General features: G+C 41.5%; 1 protein-coding gene across 1 annotated transcript in view; it reads left to right on the top strand.

Moving 5' to 3' along the window:
• LOC124711300 (citron rho-interacting kinase) overlaps positions 1 to 18118 on the top strand; it is a 217559-nt gene that overhangs the window by 147223 nt on the left and 52218 nt on the right. The window contains exon 27 of the mRNA XM_047241304.1: positions 1418 to 1624. Within this exon, the coding sequence (XP_047097260.1) occupies positions 1418 to 1624 (207 nt within the window). The remainder of the gene's footprint in view (positions 1 to 1417; positions 1625 to 18118) is intronic.

Here is an 18118-nt window from a genome sequence, read left to right as displayed (position 1 = left end):
GACGAACATGAGGTGCAACACACATTGGAGCCCACGATTTATCTTGGTGCCCCGCTCGATGCCGGAAATAAAAGGTCATTCCCTTGTGTCACTGCTGCAGTCATTGTCATCTTCTTGAACCACATATAACATCTAAAAAAACTGTAACAAAAGTTATTAGGTTCGTTGTTGGAGGTGCGGGACTTTTTGTGAACGCGCACACTTGCTGAGTAACAATTGTTCAATTTCAATACTTGACGTCGCATATATTCATTGCCAACTGTTCCAACAGTCGTTCCAGTAATAAGTGAACTAACACAGCACAAGAGCATATAGCCTTGTCAAATGACAATCAAAATTGTATCTGGTTTCTCCATTCAATAATGCTCACATGACTGGACGATATGCACGAATCATGGTGTACAGCAGTGTTGCCAAATTGTACTGGAAGTGTTCACCTCATTCACTCACAGCAGAGAAATACTCATCACAAGGCATTTGAATGTAGCTCTTGTAACATCTCACAAATGTGACCCTGAAATGTAAACACTTTATTTACTCGCAACCCTGAGGTAGGAGACAATTTTAACCTTTATTTTACGGATCTCCTGATATGATCCTACTCAAGTCTGGATCTATCGTTAAGTAGGAATGGGAGTGGGAGGGCTAGGCCAAGTTCTGGGGGATCAAGCAATACAGGCTCTGACAGAGATAGCGAGTGGCGCACCTCAGAATAGGCGACTCTCTCAACCCAAATACGCGCCCAAGGTACGCAGTACAAGCTCAACGGTTGGGTGCGGAAAATCGGATATATATATCTGCCTGTGTCTGTATATGTGCGGATGGATGTGTGTGTGTGTGTGTGTGTGTGTGTGTGTGTGTGTGTGTGTGTGTGTGTGTGTGCCCCCAAGTGTGTACCTGTCCTTTTTTCCCCCAAGGTAAGTCTTTCCGCTCCCGGGATCGGAATGACTCCTTACCCACTCCCTTAAAACCCACATCCTTTCGTCTTTCCCTCTCCTTCCCCCTTTCCTGATAAAGCAACCGTGGGTTGCGAAAGCTTGAATTTTGTGTGTGTGTGTGTGTGTGTGTGTGTGTGTTTTTGTTTGTTATTGTCTCTATCAACGTACCAACACTTTCGTTTGGTAAGGGAGAGGGTAAGGAGTCATTCCAAGCCTGGGAGCGGAAAGACTTACTTTAGGGGGAAAAAGGGACAGGTGTGTATACACACACACACACACACACACACACACACACACACACACCTCCATCCGCACATATACAGACACAAGTTCTCTTCTTGGTAAGCATAACAGAATCTGATGATGGCAGTCTGCCTAAATCTATAGTTCACAGCTTACCAGGATAATAAATTGCAATCTAGACAGTTCTTGATTTTTTCTTACTGCGTCTCTCTCAACGTACTTATCTCTGGCCTCAGGTGGAAGTAAATCCTCGGCGAGGTTGCTGGCCGCCGGTGTCACTGCTGCTTCTGATCCCGAGCCCCGAGGAGAAACAGCGGTGGGTCCTAGCCATGGAGGCAGCCGTGACTGGACGGCACGCGCAGTCCTACCGGGGCAGCCGGCTGCTGTCGCTCGACAGGGCCAGTGCGCTGGACTTAAATTGCTGCCTGGCACTGTCGGACAAGGTGGGTGTTTCCTTGGCCTTACTGTGCTGACCACTACACTGAATGAATGCTCATATACAGTTCGTGCACTCAGTGATGTGGCTGATGGAAGTGCCTGGAGCTGTGGTAATAAAATGAATTTGACCAGCATTGACTACTTTCTGTTGACTAGTTGGTGGATAACATTTCATATTATTGATGTCTCTTGAAGCAGTTAGACTTTTTAATCACTGTGTGTGTGGGGGGATGGGGGGGATTACAGATGGAACCTCTAAGGATTTGGAGCCTGGCTCTTACCAAGTGAGCTAGGAACAACCCTGCTTGACTCTCTAAACATGATATATTTTATAATTTTAAACAAAGTAGTATTCTTGAAGAAAATGCTGCCCTATTCGCGAGTTCTTTTACTTATTGATACTTGGTTGGAGCCCATCAACTGGTAACTCGGCATGTGCTGGTTGCCTGTCTGCCTCAGCTTTGGTCAAATGACAGCCTGCTCCAGCTGGCCTCTGATTTGCTCATTGCCTCTCACAGTGGTACAGGAGATAACCAGATGGGGCACTCTATTTGGGAACTCAAGGGTTACTTGCTGTGTCTGGAACTGCTGGCCAGCTTTATAGTAGACTGTAGAAGCTGTCCTATGAAACAACAGCTGCGAAGCTGAAAGCCGTGCAGAAATAGGTGTCAGTGTCTTTGGGTAGCTAGAGTGGATGTCCACCATGAGGGAGTTTCCCAACTTACAGAAAAGTGGGAAAATGTGTGCAAAGAAATAGATTATATTGATAAGTTGCAGAAAGGTATTAAGGTCATTCAAAAAGGAACGATTCTGAGGCCATAAAGTGAAAAACGCTAAAGGGATTGTAATGCAGTGCTGTTGCCTATGAAAGAAAGTGTGGTCCCAATGAGAGACCCGAAACCCCAAATTTGCCACTGGAGGATCATGGGCTCGCACCATTGTGACAGCCGAGCAAGCACATGCAAGTGTCAACCCACTACACTGTACTCAGTAGTACTAAAAACAGACAAATGGAGGCTTCAAAAGAAAATCAAAGGGGTGTAGTGCATTTCCTGACAGCAGAAAGAGTGCAGGGAAAGGAGAAGAGCACCATATGTCCATTGCAAGAGACGAAGTATGGCACATGTGATTTCAAAGACAGATGTTGTTGACCATTGATGCTTGACCTGGAACACCCACATCACATTACCATACCATTGTCCAGCATGTGAATGCCCTCATTATTGAAGCCTGGCAAGTTGCAGTGACATATATTGCCCCAGAGGTCACACTGAGTGTCAGAATTGCAACAAACATCCAGTACTCTGTGCACTTGTCATGTTTCAATGAATTTCCATTTCCCACACTACTTATGCTGTAAGGAAATGCACTACACCCCTTTGCTCTTCTTTCGAACCCTGCATTTCTGTTTTCAGCACTACTGAGTGTAGTGGACAGTTGACAGATACACAAGCTCACTCTGTATCACGGGGTGTGCATACGTCCGTGTAGTGATGAGTTTTATTGGTACCACACCATTCTTTCATAGGCATTGGCTTTATAATACTTTCAGCAGTTTTCATTTTAAAAACTCTGGCTCATTTCTTTTTGAATGACCTTAATATGTGGATTAATATGATGTACAGTCGTGGACAAAACGAGCGAGACCCCTCGCCTTTTCGTTATGCTGATCCGCACAGCTTTAAAGTCTGCTACACAGAATAACAGGGCAAGGCGATGAAGTGCTGCCAACATACTATGCACAGGCATAAAACTGAAAAACTATCCGAACTTTGTCAGACTGTTTTCAGTCATATGTAAGATTATATTAATGCTGATTAGTGTGTTAAACACAATACGTAAATATAAGATATAAATGAAAGAAGAAACACTAATTAGCATGAACTGTACTAATAAAAATGAATTTCAGCTTATCGCGATAACATAACTGTTTTAGTAAGACAAAGTACCCCAGATCGTTACGAATTAGCAAAATACGAGGGCTATCTACAAAGTACATTACGTTTTGGAATTAAAAATAAATAAAGTATTGGAAATTTTTTTATTATATACAGATGAAAGCCACACTTCAACACTACTTTTCTACATAGTTGCCATTTAAATTAAGGCACTTACCGTAGCGATGGATGAGCTTGGGAATTCCATCGTCGTAAAATTCGGCTGCCTGCGCCTTCAACCACGTGGTTACCTCTTCTTGAAGCTGTGCGTTGTCATCAAAAGGCTGCATAGCCAACCACTTCTTCATTGCTGGGAATAAGTGGAAGTCGCTCGGTGCCAGGTCGGGACTGTACGGCGGAAGAGGAAACAACTCACACTTAAAAGATTCGAGAACTTCACGAGTGGCATTTGCCGTGTGGGCCCGGGCGTTGTCGTGAATCAGCAAGATCTTTGAGCCCAACTTTCCCCTGCACTTGTTTTGTATTGCTCTTCTGAGGTTGTGCAGAGTTTGGCAATACCTTTGAGATTTTATTGTAGTGCCTCTTTCCAGGAAATACACAAAAATCACACCTTTTCTGTCCCAAAAGACAGTCGCCATCACCTTCCTTGCCAACATTGTCTGTATGCATTTCTTGGGTTTTTGGGGGGAATTTGTGTGCCCCCACTGCATTGACTGCAATTTTGTCTCGCAGTTCACATGCTTAACCCATGTTTCGTCACCAGTAACGATGCGATCGAGTAATGAGTCACCATCTTTCTCGTAAGCGTCCAAAAACATTAATGCTGCAACCATTCGCTGATTTTTGTGAATCTCTGTCAAGATTTTTGGTATCCATCTTGCACAAAACTTGCGGTAACTAAGCTTTTCAGTAATGATTTCGTGCAACAAACTTCGTGAAATTTGTGGAAAACTCATAGTGTGTTCCGTTATTGTGAAATTACGGTTTTCACAGACTGCGGCATCGACTTTTTCGACAAGTTCGGCAGTCACTATGCTGGATCTTCCCCTTCGCTCTTCGTCGTGAACGTTAGTTCAGCCATTTTTAAATTTTATGACCCATTGATGCACTCCACCTTCAGTGATTATGTTGTCGCCATACGCTTCACAAAGCTTGCCGATAGATTTCTATCGGTGTACAGTAGAAGCGGAAAAAGTAGGCGATCCACAGGGCGCCAGTACAGAATAAAGGTAGCAATAAATTTCTTGAAATTGCTTTACTGATAGTCTATCTGCCTCCATCGAGATTAGAACCGAAAACAAACCAGACCTCCCTTGCAGTAGCAAATACCTTTCACTACACTAGCAGACAACCCAGGCAAACAGTCCTCTATTATTACCCCAGACACGAATAAGCCGGCAATTTCACAATGAAAATGGCAGTATCAAAATCGTGTTATTAGCGAGTAAACGTATTATACAATGTTTCAAATTCTCCATTAGACTCACCAGAGCCAGAAAATGTTCATTATCTGAAGTATTTCTAGCTAGCAGTGTGAATGCTCGCCCTTCTAAAACACGGTGGCATTAATACTGGAATCTGAATTACCACGTGTATAGGCAAATGGATTTTATTTGCATTCCTGTAAACGTGATTTGGATCGAAAGCGTAGCTACGAGTAATATGCTGATGTATCGCCGGCAACTAGAACATTTCGAATAAAGAGTAGGGGGAATTATTTATGCGGCCCTTATCTTCAGTAACTGTCGTAGCTATTTTCGTGGTTAGTATTTCATCACCTAAATCGGTAAAAATGGAACCCTACTAGTCTCGCTTTCTTGACCGTCTATCTGTCTACCCAACCCCTAAAACCCGTTTACCTCGAGTACGGGTAGACATAATAGAAAATGTATCGCATTTCCTGCGGTATACGGTCCCTTGGTAGTGAAAAAACGTGAGCTTCTATGTCAACGCAATCTAAAGATATGGACGTTTATGTAAAGAAAATTTACGCGAAAGGTCAAAGAATGGCTCTAAGAACTAAGCGACCAAACTGCTTAGGTCGTGAGTCCCCTAGACCTAGAGCTACTTAAACCTACCTAACCTAACACACATACATGCCCGAGGAAGGATTCCAACCTGCGACTGAAGCAACCGAGCGGTTCGTGACTGAAGCGCCTAGAACCGCTCAGCCATCGCACCCGGCGAATATATACTGTCTAGTGAGGATGAACTGTATTCGCCAGCAACTCAGATCGTTTTATCACGGAACTTTTAAGAAAATACACTCAAATTTTGTTGGAAGTCGTCTGCAATATCCATTTATAAACGCCCTAGGAACGTTGTATGCGATATCCAGTTCTGAAGACGCTGTCAGATGCTGAAGTACCATAACAAGTAGTTAAGAATTTATTGTTATTGGTCCATATGTGACACTTTATTTCAGCATCAATTTAACGCACCTAGGTGTTTGTCTATGGCTGAAAATAATGAACAAAAAATAAATAAACAGCAAACAACTTCGATGTTCAAATCAAATGTAACTCGCATGTCGCAGTTGCAACATAATTTCGTTGTTACATCTAGATGACTACATATACAGGATTTCTTTGCAATCAAGACTTACGTGCCTGTCAGAGGGTTCATCGAACCACCTTCGGACTATTTCTCTACCGTCCCACTCTTTAACAGCGTGCGGGAAAAAGGACCACTTAAATCTTTTCTTACAAGCCCTGAATTACATTATTACTGTGGTCATTTCTTCCTGTGCTAGTTCCTGAGGAAGTAATGTTTTGGCATTCAGAACAGATGTTGGTGATTGAAATTTCGGAAAAGATCTCGCAGCAACAAAAAACGCTTTTGTTCTCATGAATGTCACCCCAACTCACTTATTAAATCTGGGACCCTCTCTCCCCTATTTCATGACATTACAAATCGTGCTACCGTTCCTTGGACGTTTTTGGCGAGCACCGTCAATCACGCTTGTCAAGGACCACATATTGCACAGGAATACTATAGCAGTGGACGGACAAATGTAGTGTAGGCAGTGTTTCAGTAAACCTGTTGCGTATTTTTAGTGTGCAGCCAATAAAACGCAGTCTTTTGTTTGCCTTCCCCACAAACATATGTTTGCGATCATTCCAGTTTAAGTTTTACTGGGTACTGAGATGAACTGACAGTATTTCGACGTGTGTTTTGTCATGTTACCGGAAGTTAATTATTGTTACTGGACACAGCTTTCGTGTTTAATGTATTCCTCGTTCAACAGAGTAGACTCCTCGTACACTACACGTAACTGTTTCAAAGCATTAAATTGTTACTGATGTTACCAAGTTGAAGTGGTCATCTAAAGCTGCTGTTTTGAAACAAAGGAAAATATTATAGCGAAATATTGCAACTAAGAAGCAGACTATCCAAATAAACAAACATTTCTGGTTCTAGTCATTGCAGTAGGTCTACTACACAGTAACGTAAATGAGGAGCAAAGTCCATTAGTAGATCGTTATCAGGAAAACCGGCTCTCATAATGCAAACTGCCACTACAAGAACGAAAGTTTCCAAACATGTCAGTAGGTAATCAAGGAAAGTGGATGCATTCTGTCTACTGAATTGCAACGCACGCCAGTTACGAGGGGACCCGCCAAGTGTCTTACCATAACTTCACTCAGTGAAAGAGGGGACACAATGAGCAAACACATGTCTCTGCTTATCTGCATACACTCGACCGTTTCTGAGAAAACTACAGTCAAAGTTTACAATGCGCTGTTGCTATAGTGTACCTTTTAGCATGTAAGGATTCAATTGAAGTGGTGGCTCAGCGGCTACCTTCGCGACTTCAGAACTTTGCGCTGCGAGTTCGAAACTCGAGAATGTCCTTGCAACCTTACAGGTTGTAAGGAGGTTCAAAAATATTTCACATTATTTTCTCATTCGTTTATTTTCTTTTTAATTCACTAATTACACAGAAAGTTAACTGATGAGTAACATTATTTCAACATAAATTGGAAAAAAAACATTTGTAGATAATTCTGGTAGACGGGGAGGAAATAATAATAATAATAGTAGTAGTAAAAAAAAAAAATAAATAAATAACAGGATACCCCAGTCAGAATTAGAAAACATCAAACAACAAGTACAACAAATACTGGAACAAAATTATGTGCAATAAGAAGAATAAAATACAGTAATGGACTCAAACATCCCAGAGAAAACAAACAAAGAACAAAACGCGTCAATTAAACAATCAGAGAAAAAGGAAATCTTAAGACAGCCACCAGAACAAGCACAAATAGAACACGAAGTGACACACATGTTAGATATAGAAGAGAAATTTCAGCTGACATATATAGAACACAAAGACACAAATACAGACATTAGACCATTCTTGCATAGACCACCAAATAACCCACAAGTCGAAACAACAATAACAACTATCAACACAATCATACACAACAAAATAAATGAAAATACAACTATGGAAGAGTTACAACTACTGGTTTATGTAGGAGCACTCACTACACTAAATATACACACTAGGCAGAGATCAGAACCAACCAACACACAGAAGAAACCCACAAAACCAGCGTGGCAACACAGGCTACAGATCGGAATAGAAAAACTGAGGAAAGACATCGGACAGCTAACACAATTTATAAGAAATGAAATATCAGACAAAAAACGAAAAAGTTTAGCTAAAATCTCACAACAAGAAGCGATAGAGCAATTAGATGAAAAGAAGCAGAAATTACAAACATTGGCAAAATGACTTAGAAGGTACAAAAAAAGTGAAAATAGAAGGAAACAAAACCAAACATTCAACACAAACCAAAAGAGATTTTACCAAACAGTAGATAACACACACATTAAAATAGACAATCGACCAAACATAACAGACGTGGAACACTTCTGGAGCAACATATGGTCAAACCCGGTACAACATAACAGGCATGCACGGTGGATACAAGCAGAAACAGACTCATACAAGATGATACCACAAATGCCTGAAGTGATAATTGTGCAACATGAAGTCACCCGAGCAATTAATTCTACTCACAATTGGAAAGCCCCTGGAAATGATAAAATAGCAAATTTCTGGCTAAAGAAGTTCACCTCAACACATTCACATCTAACTAAATTATTTAACAATTACATTGCAGACCCATACACAGTCCCTGATACACTTACGCAAGGAATAACTTATCTGAAACCTAAAGATCAAGCAGACACAGCAAACCCAGCTAAATATCGCCCCATAACATGCCTACCAACAATCTACAAAATACACTCCTGGAAATTGAAATAAGAACACCGTGAATTCATTGTCCCAGGAAGGGGAAACTTTATTGACACATTCCTGGGGTCAGATACATCACATGATCACACTGACACAACCACAGGCACATAGACACAGGCAACAGAGCATGCACAATGTCGGCACTAGTACAGTGTATATCCACCTTTCGCAGCAATGCAGGCTGCTATTCTCCCATGGAGATGATCGTAGAGATGCTGGATGTAGTCCTGTGGAACGGCTTGCCATGCCATTTCCACCTTGCGCCTCAGTTGGACCAGTGTCCGTGCTGGACGTGCAGACCGCGTGAGACGACGCTTCATCGAGTCCCAAACATGCCCAATGGGGGACAGATCCGGAGATCTTGCTGGCCAGGGTAGTTGACTTACACCTTCTAGAGCACGTTGGGTGGCACGGGATACATGCGGACGTGCATTGTCCTGTTGGAACAGCAAGTTCCCTTGCCGGTCTAGGAATGGTAGAACGATGGGTTCGATGACGGTTTGGATGTACCGTGCACTATTCAGTGTCCCCCCGATGATCACCAGTGGTGTACGGCCAGTGTAGGAGATCGCTCCCCACACCATGATGCCGGGTGTTGGCCCTGTGTGCCTCGGTCGTATGCAGTCCTGATTGTGGCGCTCACCTGTACGGCGCCAAACACGCATACGACCATCATTGGCACAAAGGCAGAAGCGACTCTCATCGCTGAAGACGACACGTCTCCATTCGTCCCTCCATTCACGCCTGTCGCGACACCACTGGAGGCGGGCTGCACGATGTTGGGGTGTGAGCGGAAGACGGCCTAACGGTGTGCGGGACCGTACCCCAGCTTCATGGAGACGGTTGCGAATGGTCCTCGCCGATACCCCAGGAGCAACAGTGTCCCTAATTTGCTGGGAAGTGGCGGTGCGGTCCCCTACGGCACTGCGTAGGATCCTACGGTCTTGGCGTGCATCTGTGCGTCGCTGCGGTCCGGTCCCAGGTCGACGGGCACGTGCACCTTCCGCCGACCACTGGCGACAACATCGATGTACTGTGGAGACCTCACGCCCCACGTGTTGAGCAATTCGGCGGTACGTTCACCCGGCCTCCCGCATGCCCACTATATGCCCTCGCTCAAAGTCCGTCAACTGCACATACGGTTCACGTCCACGCTGTCGCGGCATGCTACCAGTGTTAAAGACTGCGATGGAGCTCCGTATGCCACGGCAAACTGGCTGACACTGACGGCGGCGGTGCACAAATGCTGCGCAGCTAGCGCCATTCGACGGCCAACACCGCGGTTCCTGGTGTGTCCGCTGTGCCGTGCGTGTGATCATTGCTTGTACAGCCCTCTCGCAGTGTCTGGAGCAAGTATGGTGGGTCTGACACACCGGTGTCAATGTGTTCTTTTTTCCATTTCCAGGAGCGTATTAACTTCAGTCATTACACAGAAATTAATGACACATACAACACAGAACAAAATTATAAATGAAGAACAAAAAGGCTGCTGCAAAGGAGCACAAGGATGTAAAGAGCAACTGATAATAGATGCAGAGGTGACATATCAAGCTAAAACTAAACAAAGGTTGCTACACTACGCATACATTAATTACCAAAAAGCTTTTGATAGTGTACCCCACTCATGGTTACTACAGATATTGGAAATATACAAAGTAGATCCTAAATTGATACAGTTCCTAAACATAGTAATGAAAAACTGGAAAACCACACTTAATATCCAAACAAATTCAGATAATATCACATCACAGCCAATACAGATTAAGCGTGGAATATACCAAGGAGACTCATTAAGTGCTTTCTGGTTCTGTCTTGCTCTGATCCCACTATCCAACATGCTAAATAATACAAATTATGGATATAATATTACTGGAACATACCCACTCAAAATCACACATTTGCTATACATGGATGATCTAAAACTACTGGCAGCAACCAATCAGCAACTCAACCAATTACTATTAATAACAGAAGTATTCAGCAATGATATAAATATGGCTTTTGGAACAGACAAATGTAAGAAAAATAGCATAATCAAGGGAAAACACACTAAACAAGAAGATTACATATTGAATAACCACAGTGACTCCATAGACGCGATGGAAAAAACAGATGCCTATAAATATCTAGGATACAGACAAAAAATAGGAATAGATAATACAAATATTAAAGAAGAACTAAAAAAAAAATATAGACAAATACTAACAAAAATACTGAAAACAGAATTGACAGCAAGAAACAAGACAAAAGCTATAAATACTTATGCTATACCAATATTGACCTACTCATTTGGAGTAGTGAAATGGAGTAACACAGACCTAGAAGCACTCAATACACTTACACGCTCACAATGCCACAAATATAGAATACATCACATACATTCAGCAACAGAAAGATTCACATTAAGCAGAAAGGAAGGAGGAAGGGGATTCATCGACATAAAAAACCTACATTATGGACAGGTAGACAATTTCAGAAAATTCTTTCTAGAACGAGCAGAAACTAGCAAAATACACAAAGCAATCGCTCATATAAATACATCGGCTACACCACTGCAATTTCATAACCACTTATACAACCCTTTAGATCACATAACATCAACAGATACGAAGAAAGTAAATTGGAAAAAGAAAACACTACATGGCAAGCACCCATATCATCTAACACAGCCACACATCGATCAAGACGCATCCAACACATGGCTAAGAAAAGGCAATATATACAGTGAGACGGAAGGATTCATGATTGCAATACAGGATCAAACAATAAACACCAGATATTACAGCAAGCATATTATTAAAGATCCCAATACAACAACAGATAAATGCAGCCTTTGCAAACAACAAATAGAAACAGTAGATCACATCACAAGTGGATGTACAATACTAGCAAATACAGAATACCCCAGAAGACATGACAATGTAGCAAAAATAATACATCAACAACTTGCCATAAAACATAAACTAATAAAACAACACGTTCCCACATACAAGTATGCACCACAAAATGTACTGGAGAATGATGAATACAAATTATACTGGAACAGAACCATTATAACAGATAAAACACCACCACATAACAAACCTGACATCATACTCACCAATAAAAAGAAGAAATTAACACAACTAATCGAAATATCCATACCCAATACAACAAATATACAGAAGAAAACAGGCGAAAAAATTGAAAAATACATCCAACTGGCTGAGGAAGTCAAGGACATGTGGCATCAGGATAAAGTTGACGTTATACCGATTATACTATCAACTACAGGAGTCATACTACACAATATCCACCAGTACATCAATGCAATACAGCTACATCCAAACGTATATATACAACTGCAGAAATTCGTAATTATTGATACGTGTTCAATAACCCAAAAGTTCCTAAATACAATGTAAACGCTGGCAGGTCGATAGACCTGCCAGCGTTTTTGTTCGGTAAGTCACCTCATCTTTGTATTTATATATAATTTTTCCCACGTGGAATGTTTCCTTCCATTATATTAAATACAATGTAACATATACCATACAGTTAAAAGGAAGTCACGCTTGATGAAGGTCCGCATCACTTTCCATTTTTAACCAGACCTAAGGTCCAAGAAAAATAGAAATAATAGTAATAATAAAAACCAATATGGTCTCGAACTTGAGAATCAAAGTTACGAAGGAACGACGGTAGCCACTGAGCCACCACTTCAATTGCATTCTCGGGCGCCTTCTACACTACAGCAACAGCCCATTGATAACATTGACCGTTTTCTCAAAACGGTAGTGTGTCTGCAGATAACCCGAAACACGTGTTCGCTTATTTTGTCCTCTCGTTCACTGAGCAAAGTGAGCGTGTGGCACCTGGCGAGTTCCCCTTGTTACTCGAGTCGCTTCTTATGCCCGGCGAGAACTATGTATGCCTCAAGAGTAAACTGCGTCACTTGGAAACACGGCGAGCGAGGATAAACACATATTCCTTTTTGTAAGGCAACCTTCTACAGCTAAAATTCACAGAGTGTTCTTTAGGTTGCCTCAGATATTTCAGAAATGTTTCTTATGTTAGGCCTGCCATATGTGCAAAACATATACATTTCATTTCATGTAATATTTATCAGGATAAGACATGACAGGAGTGGACCCATCCCTTCTGAGAAAAATTACAGATTCTAAGTATTGAATCGGGTATGGGCTTGCAATCTCTGTTTTATGCCATCGATCCTTTTACACGTACTTGGCCATTGCGTTGTGGCTGCAGTTGTGGAGGAGGCAGTCCGTTTCCTACTAGTGCTGTTTTCGCAGCAGATATTAACCGCGACGAATCATTCAGTCAACGCTAAATGGCCCATCTGGCTGAGGCAGACGAGGGCGCTATAATAGCATTCCTTGCAGAGGGATTTTCAAATGGCTATATAGCAAGAACTATGGATCTTCACAAGTTGACAGTAACCAGGTGGATTAGACGAAAGGAAGGTGGTGGTAACCTGAATGGAAGGCCTCATGGCCGCCACCTCAAAACAGCAGCAGCTCAGGATCGGCAGATACGCCGTTTCAGTGAGAACCACCCATTTGTCAACGCACGACAAATTCAGCAGACGTTGGGTCTCGATGTTAGCAATAAGACCGTCGCTTAAGGGAAGGTGGACTGAGAGCAAGAAGCGCTGCTGTGAAAGAGACATTGACTGTTTCCTACAGAGAAGCCTGCCTTGCTTTTGCTGCTGAAAATGTCCACAAACCTCTCCAGTTTTGCAGGCGAGTGATTTTCACGGACAAAAAAATTTTCTCAACGGCATTAACCGGAAAAGTATTTGTCTACCGGGCAAAAGGTGCTAGGTATAGTCCAAAATATATTTACAGTTGCCGAAGGAGTGTCAGGGAGTCGGTAACGGTATGGTTATGGATATCGTCAGACGGGTGTGGGCTCCTGTGGGAAGTGGAAGGAAGGCTTGATGCGCGCAGTTACATATCAGTTCTGGAGAACATGATGTTGCCTTCTGTGACCGCAAAGTTTGGTGATGATCAGATCATGTTCCAACAAGATCGCTCATCTGTTCATATGGCACGTGTGGTTAAGAGGTGGTTCGATGACCATAGTAATATTACTGTAATGGAATGGCCACCTAAAGGAGCCGACATGAATCTCATTGAGAATATTTGGGCAAAAATTGTCAGAGTAATACAGGAAAAGGGACAGTCACCGTCGACTCGCCGGCAGCTTTCTGATGTGATTCATGATGCTTGGAATGAGTTACTTGAATCTCCTAGTTATGTGGCTAGAGTTGTGAGCTCAATGTCCAACAGACTTCGAGCCATTGTAGAATCCGAAGGAGGCTATATGCGATACTAAGCAGCATCAGCAGAGATTTTTTTTTTTTTTTTTTTTTTTTTTCCCCAGCCCTTAACGAATCAGCTGCAACAGATGTTTCAAGTTATTTATTTTTTTACAGATGTATATTTTATATAATTTTAATGAAACGCAGTAAGTGGACTCTGGACAAACAAATTAATTCACAACAAGATATGCAATATTTAATTTGCTAATAGAAGAAATATTCGTGTTATATATTCAAGCAGTCTGTAAAAAATACATGACACACGTGTGTATGCAAGAAGGGTAAAAATCAATTCAGCACAAATGAAAAATATTGAGGAGAAGCTCACCGATGAAGGCGTAATTGGAGAGCGAAGGTTGGGCTAGAAGGGGAGGTAAGGAGGCCCAAAAAAGAAGAGAAAAATCAAATACCCAATAGACTTCGAGTTGTCATCGCAGCCGAAGGCTGTTGGTATATGCAATTCAGAGCAACAGTAGAAGAATAGTTTTATTTACTGATTTTTGGGGCTTTATTTTGTGACGACTAAACAGTGCTGCTTCATGAGACCCACTATTTGTCCTCATGTGGCTAAACATCAGAGGTGTAAAAAATTTTGAGAGGTGCCGAACTGCTCTGGAACAGTAATGTGTTTTAGACAAGGAGATGATTTTTAGTTCATTTCATTTTAACCATTCACAGCACGCTTTGAGATTATAATCTATAATTTCATTTTATTATTGTGTATCTTTTCTTCACTGAAAGTGAATGGCAATAAGTTTCAAGATGTAAAGTATAACTGGAAGTTTTTAATTTGTGGAATACTTCAGTCCGGAACCGCGCAGCTGCTACGGTCGCAGGTACTAATCCTGCCTCGGGCATGACTGTGTGTGATGTCCTTAGGTTAGTTAAGTTTAAGTAGTTCTAAGTTTAGGGAATTGATGACCTCAGATGTTAAGTCCCATAGTGCTTAGAGCCATTTTGTAGAATAGCGTATTTAACGGTTAATATTTTCAACAAATCTGTAACTACAGGACATATTAAGAAGCAAGTCATTATGGAAAGATAACGTTGGTCTCTAAAGGGTGACGACGGTCAAATAGCAAATACAAAACTATGGGTAACAACTACTGTTGATGGTGAGGAGCCATAATCTATATGCCACTATTCTGTAATTGTGTTTCGTAAGTTTATCGTCGATCCTAGGACTGAAACCGATACTCTGTTTTACGTAAAGAATGTAACCTTAAAAATTTATGTAGCAGTGCAGAATATTAAAGATAAAGAACCTAAACCCACTGCCTTCAATTTTATTATCACGGATGGCATTGAGACAGTAAATAACAAGAGGAATAACAGAACTCTCAGAATCAATACAGAGAATTCAAGTGTCCAGTGGATTCAAAAGTTTGCTATAATAGCGAATAATTGCTTTCACTGACTCCTTCATGCATACGTTTTCTCAGTCAGACAGTGTTTGAAACAAGGACTAGCAAGGTAAAACATTTTTCCACAAACTGTCAGATTGGAAGTCGGAGAGCAAGTTACATAAATTACGATGGCAACAAACGTTTTTCAAGTACATTGGTCACTGTAGGCACCCAACGCTTTTATTTTGTGTTACATACACAGTATGTAAACTGGCAACGCCACCAACACACAATACCACTAAGCTGTGAAACAACTGTAGCAAAACAGAGCATCCTCGTTGTCCACGTGATGGATAATACGACTAATTCGCAACATAAATGTCAACGTAAGCTGCAATTTCTTTTGGAACGTGCTTCCTGAACCAAATAACATACATTTCCTACATCTTCAGAGCGAATCGTGTAGCAAATGTAATTTAAAGGACATAACATATCAAGTGGATTTACAAACAAAATTATGAACCACTCAAGAGCGTAAATTGATGGTCACGTAGTTGTCAGGCATATTCTACAGTATTCCCATCGTCCATTACACTAGCAGCAGGAAGAAAACATTCGCTCAGCTGATGTGCTAAGATAGTTAGTGCTGGCGAAGCTCGTGCTTCGAAGACGCCACAGCATCACTTGCCACCACTTTGTGGGAAACGAAATGCCTCAGTTATAACCCAATGTGCTGTATTCGCATACCTGTGACTATGACTTGGTGCTAAAGTGTTGTTATGGGTAGTATGTATGCTCAGATTGCGAATCTAACATCATAAATAAAGACAATGGGAAATGAATTAGGCGTCCTTCCTCTTCCGTAACATCAAATATATTTCAGTTATTCTGTCTTTAATGAACTGCGCAGAAAATCATTCACCAGAAGTGAATAACTTTTTAGCAACACCAGGTGATATTAACAGCTTGCTGTCGCAGGTTAGCCATGCTTTCAATGGTATCATATCGCTGACCGCGCGGCTGCTTGTGCCGTCAGTTCGAATCCTTCCCCGGGTATTGATATGTGTTACGTTAGCTGGTTTCAGTAGTTCTAGGTCTAGGGGACTGACTATCTAAGCAGTTTGGTCACATAGTTCTTAGAGCCATTCTTTGACCTTTCGTGAAAATTTTCTTTACATAAATGGCCATACCTTTAGATTGCGTTGACATAGAAGCTCACTTTTTTACACCGCCAAGGGACCGTATAACACAGGAAGTGCGATACATTTCCGCTTATTATGTCTACCCGTACTCGAGGTAAACGGGTCTTAAGAGTTGGGTAGACAGAAAGACGGCCAAAAAAGTGAGACTAGTAGGGTTCCATTTTTACCGATTTAAGTGACAAAAATCCTAACCACGAAAATAGCTACGACAGTTACTGAAGATGAGGGCTGCATAAATAATTTCCCCTCCCTTTTATTCGAGATGTTCTATTTGCAGTCGATACATCAGCATATTACTCGTAGCTATGCTTTCAATCCAAATCACGTTTACAGGAATGCAAATAAAACCAATTTGCCTATACATATGGTAATTCAGATCCCAGTATTAATGCCACAGCGTTTTAGAAGTGTGAGCATTCCCATTGCTAGCTAGCTTAAGATACACTTTGGCTAATGAACGTTTTCTGGCTCTGGCGATTCTAATGGAGAACTCGAAACGTTGTAGAATACATTTGGCAGCTATGTCGTCATTTATTTCCTGGGGTGATGCAGAATTATCCTACTAAATTTACTCGCTAATAACAGTATTTTGTTATTTCGATCGTCACTTAAGTGTTGACATAAAGGTAGAAAATTCATGTTTTTGAGTCCAGAAAGCTCTATGCAACAAACTGCAGATCATTTTGCCATTTTCATTGCAAAATTGCTGTCTTATTCATGTCTGGGGTAATAATAGAGGGCTGTTTGCCTGGGTTGTCTGCTAGTGTAGTATAAGGTGTTTGCTACTGCAAGGGAGGTCTGGTTTGTTTTCGGATCTAATCTCGATGGAGGCAGATAGACTATCAGTAAAACAAATTTTATGAAATTCTAGGACCCCCAATACGTTTTATTGCTACTTTTATTCTGTACTGGCGCCCTGTGGATGTCAATATGACTCCCTTGCGTACTTTCTCCGCTCCTGTCAATAATTGAATTAAATGTGGCAGTGAATGTTTTTTTACTGAATTTCATTATGAATCTTCACGCATTGCTAAATTTGCACACTTTCTTTGTACGTCAGCAACGGTAATCCAGTACGACAGGTCTGAATGTTGACACAGACAGTTTCGCGGCCGAATGCGCATAATATTTTGCCAATTCGTAACAATCTGGGGTACCTTGTCTTAATATAACAGTTATGTTATCTCGATAAGCTGAAATTCATTTTTATTAGTACAGTTCATACTAATTAGCATTTCTTCTTTCATTTATATCTTATATTTACGTGTTGTGTTTAACAAACTAATCAGCATTAATATAGTCTTACACATGATTGAACACAGTCTGACAAAGTTTGGATAGTTTTTAAATTTCACACCTGTGCATAGTATGTTGGCAGCACTTCGTCGCCTTGCCTGTTATTCTGTGTAGCAGACTTTAAAGCTGTGCAGATCAGCGTAACGAAAAGGTGAGGGATCT

The sequence above is a fragment of the Schistocerca piceifrons genome, chromosome 8 (assembly GCF_021461385.2).
Source record: "Schistocerca piceifrons isolate TAMUIC-IGC-003096 chromosome 8, iqSchPice1.1, whole genome shotgun sequence".
NCBI classification, from domain to species: Eukaryota; Metazoa; Arthropoda; class Insecta; order Orthoptera; family Acrididae; genus Schistocerca; species Schistocerca piceifrons.
This window is presented reverse-complemented; position numbering and strand designations above follow the sequence as displayed.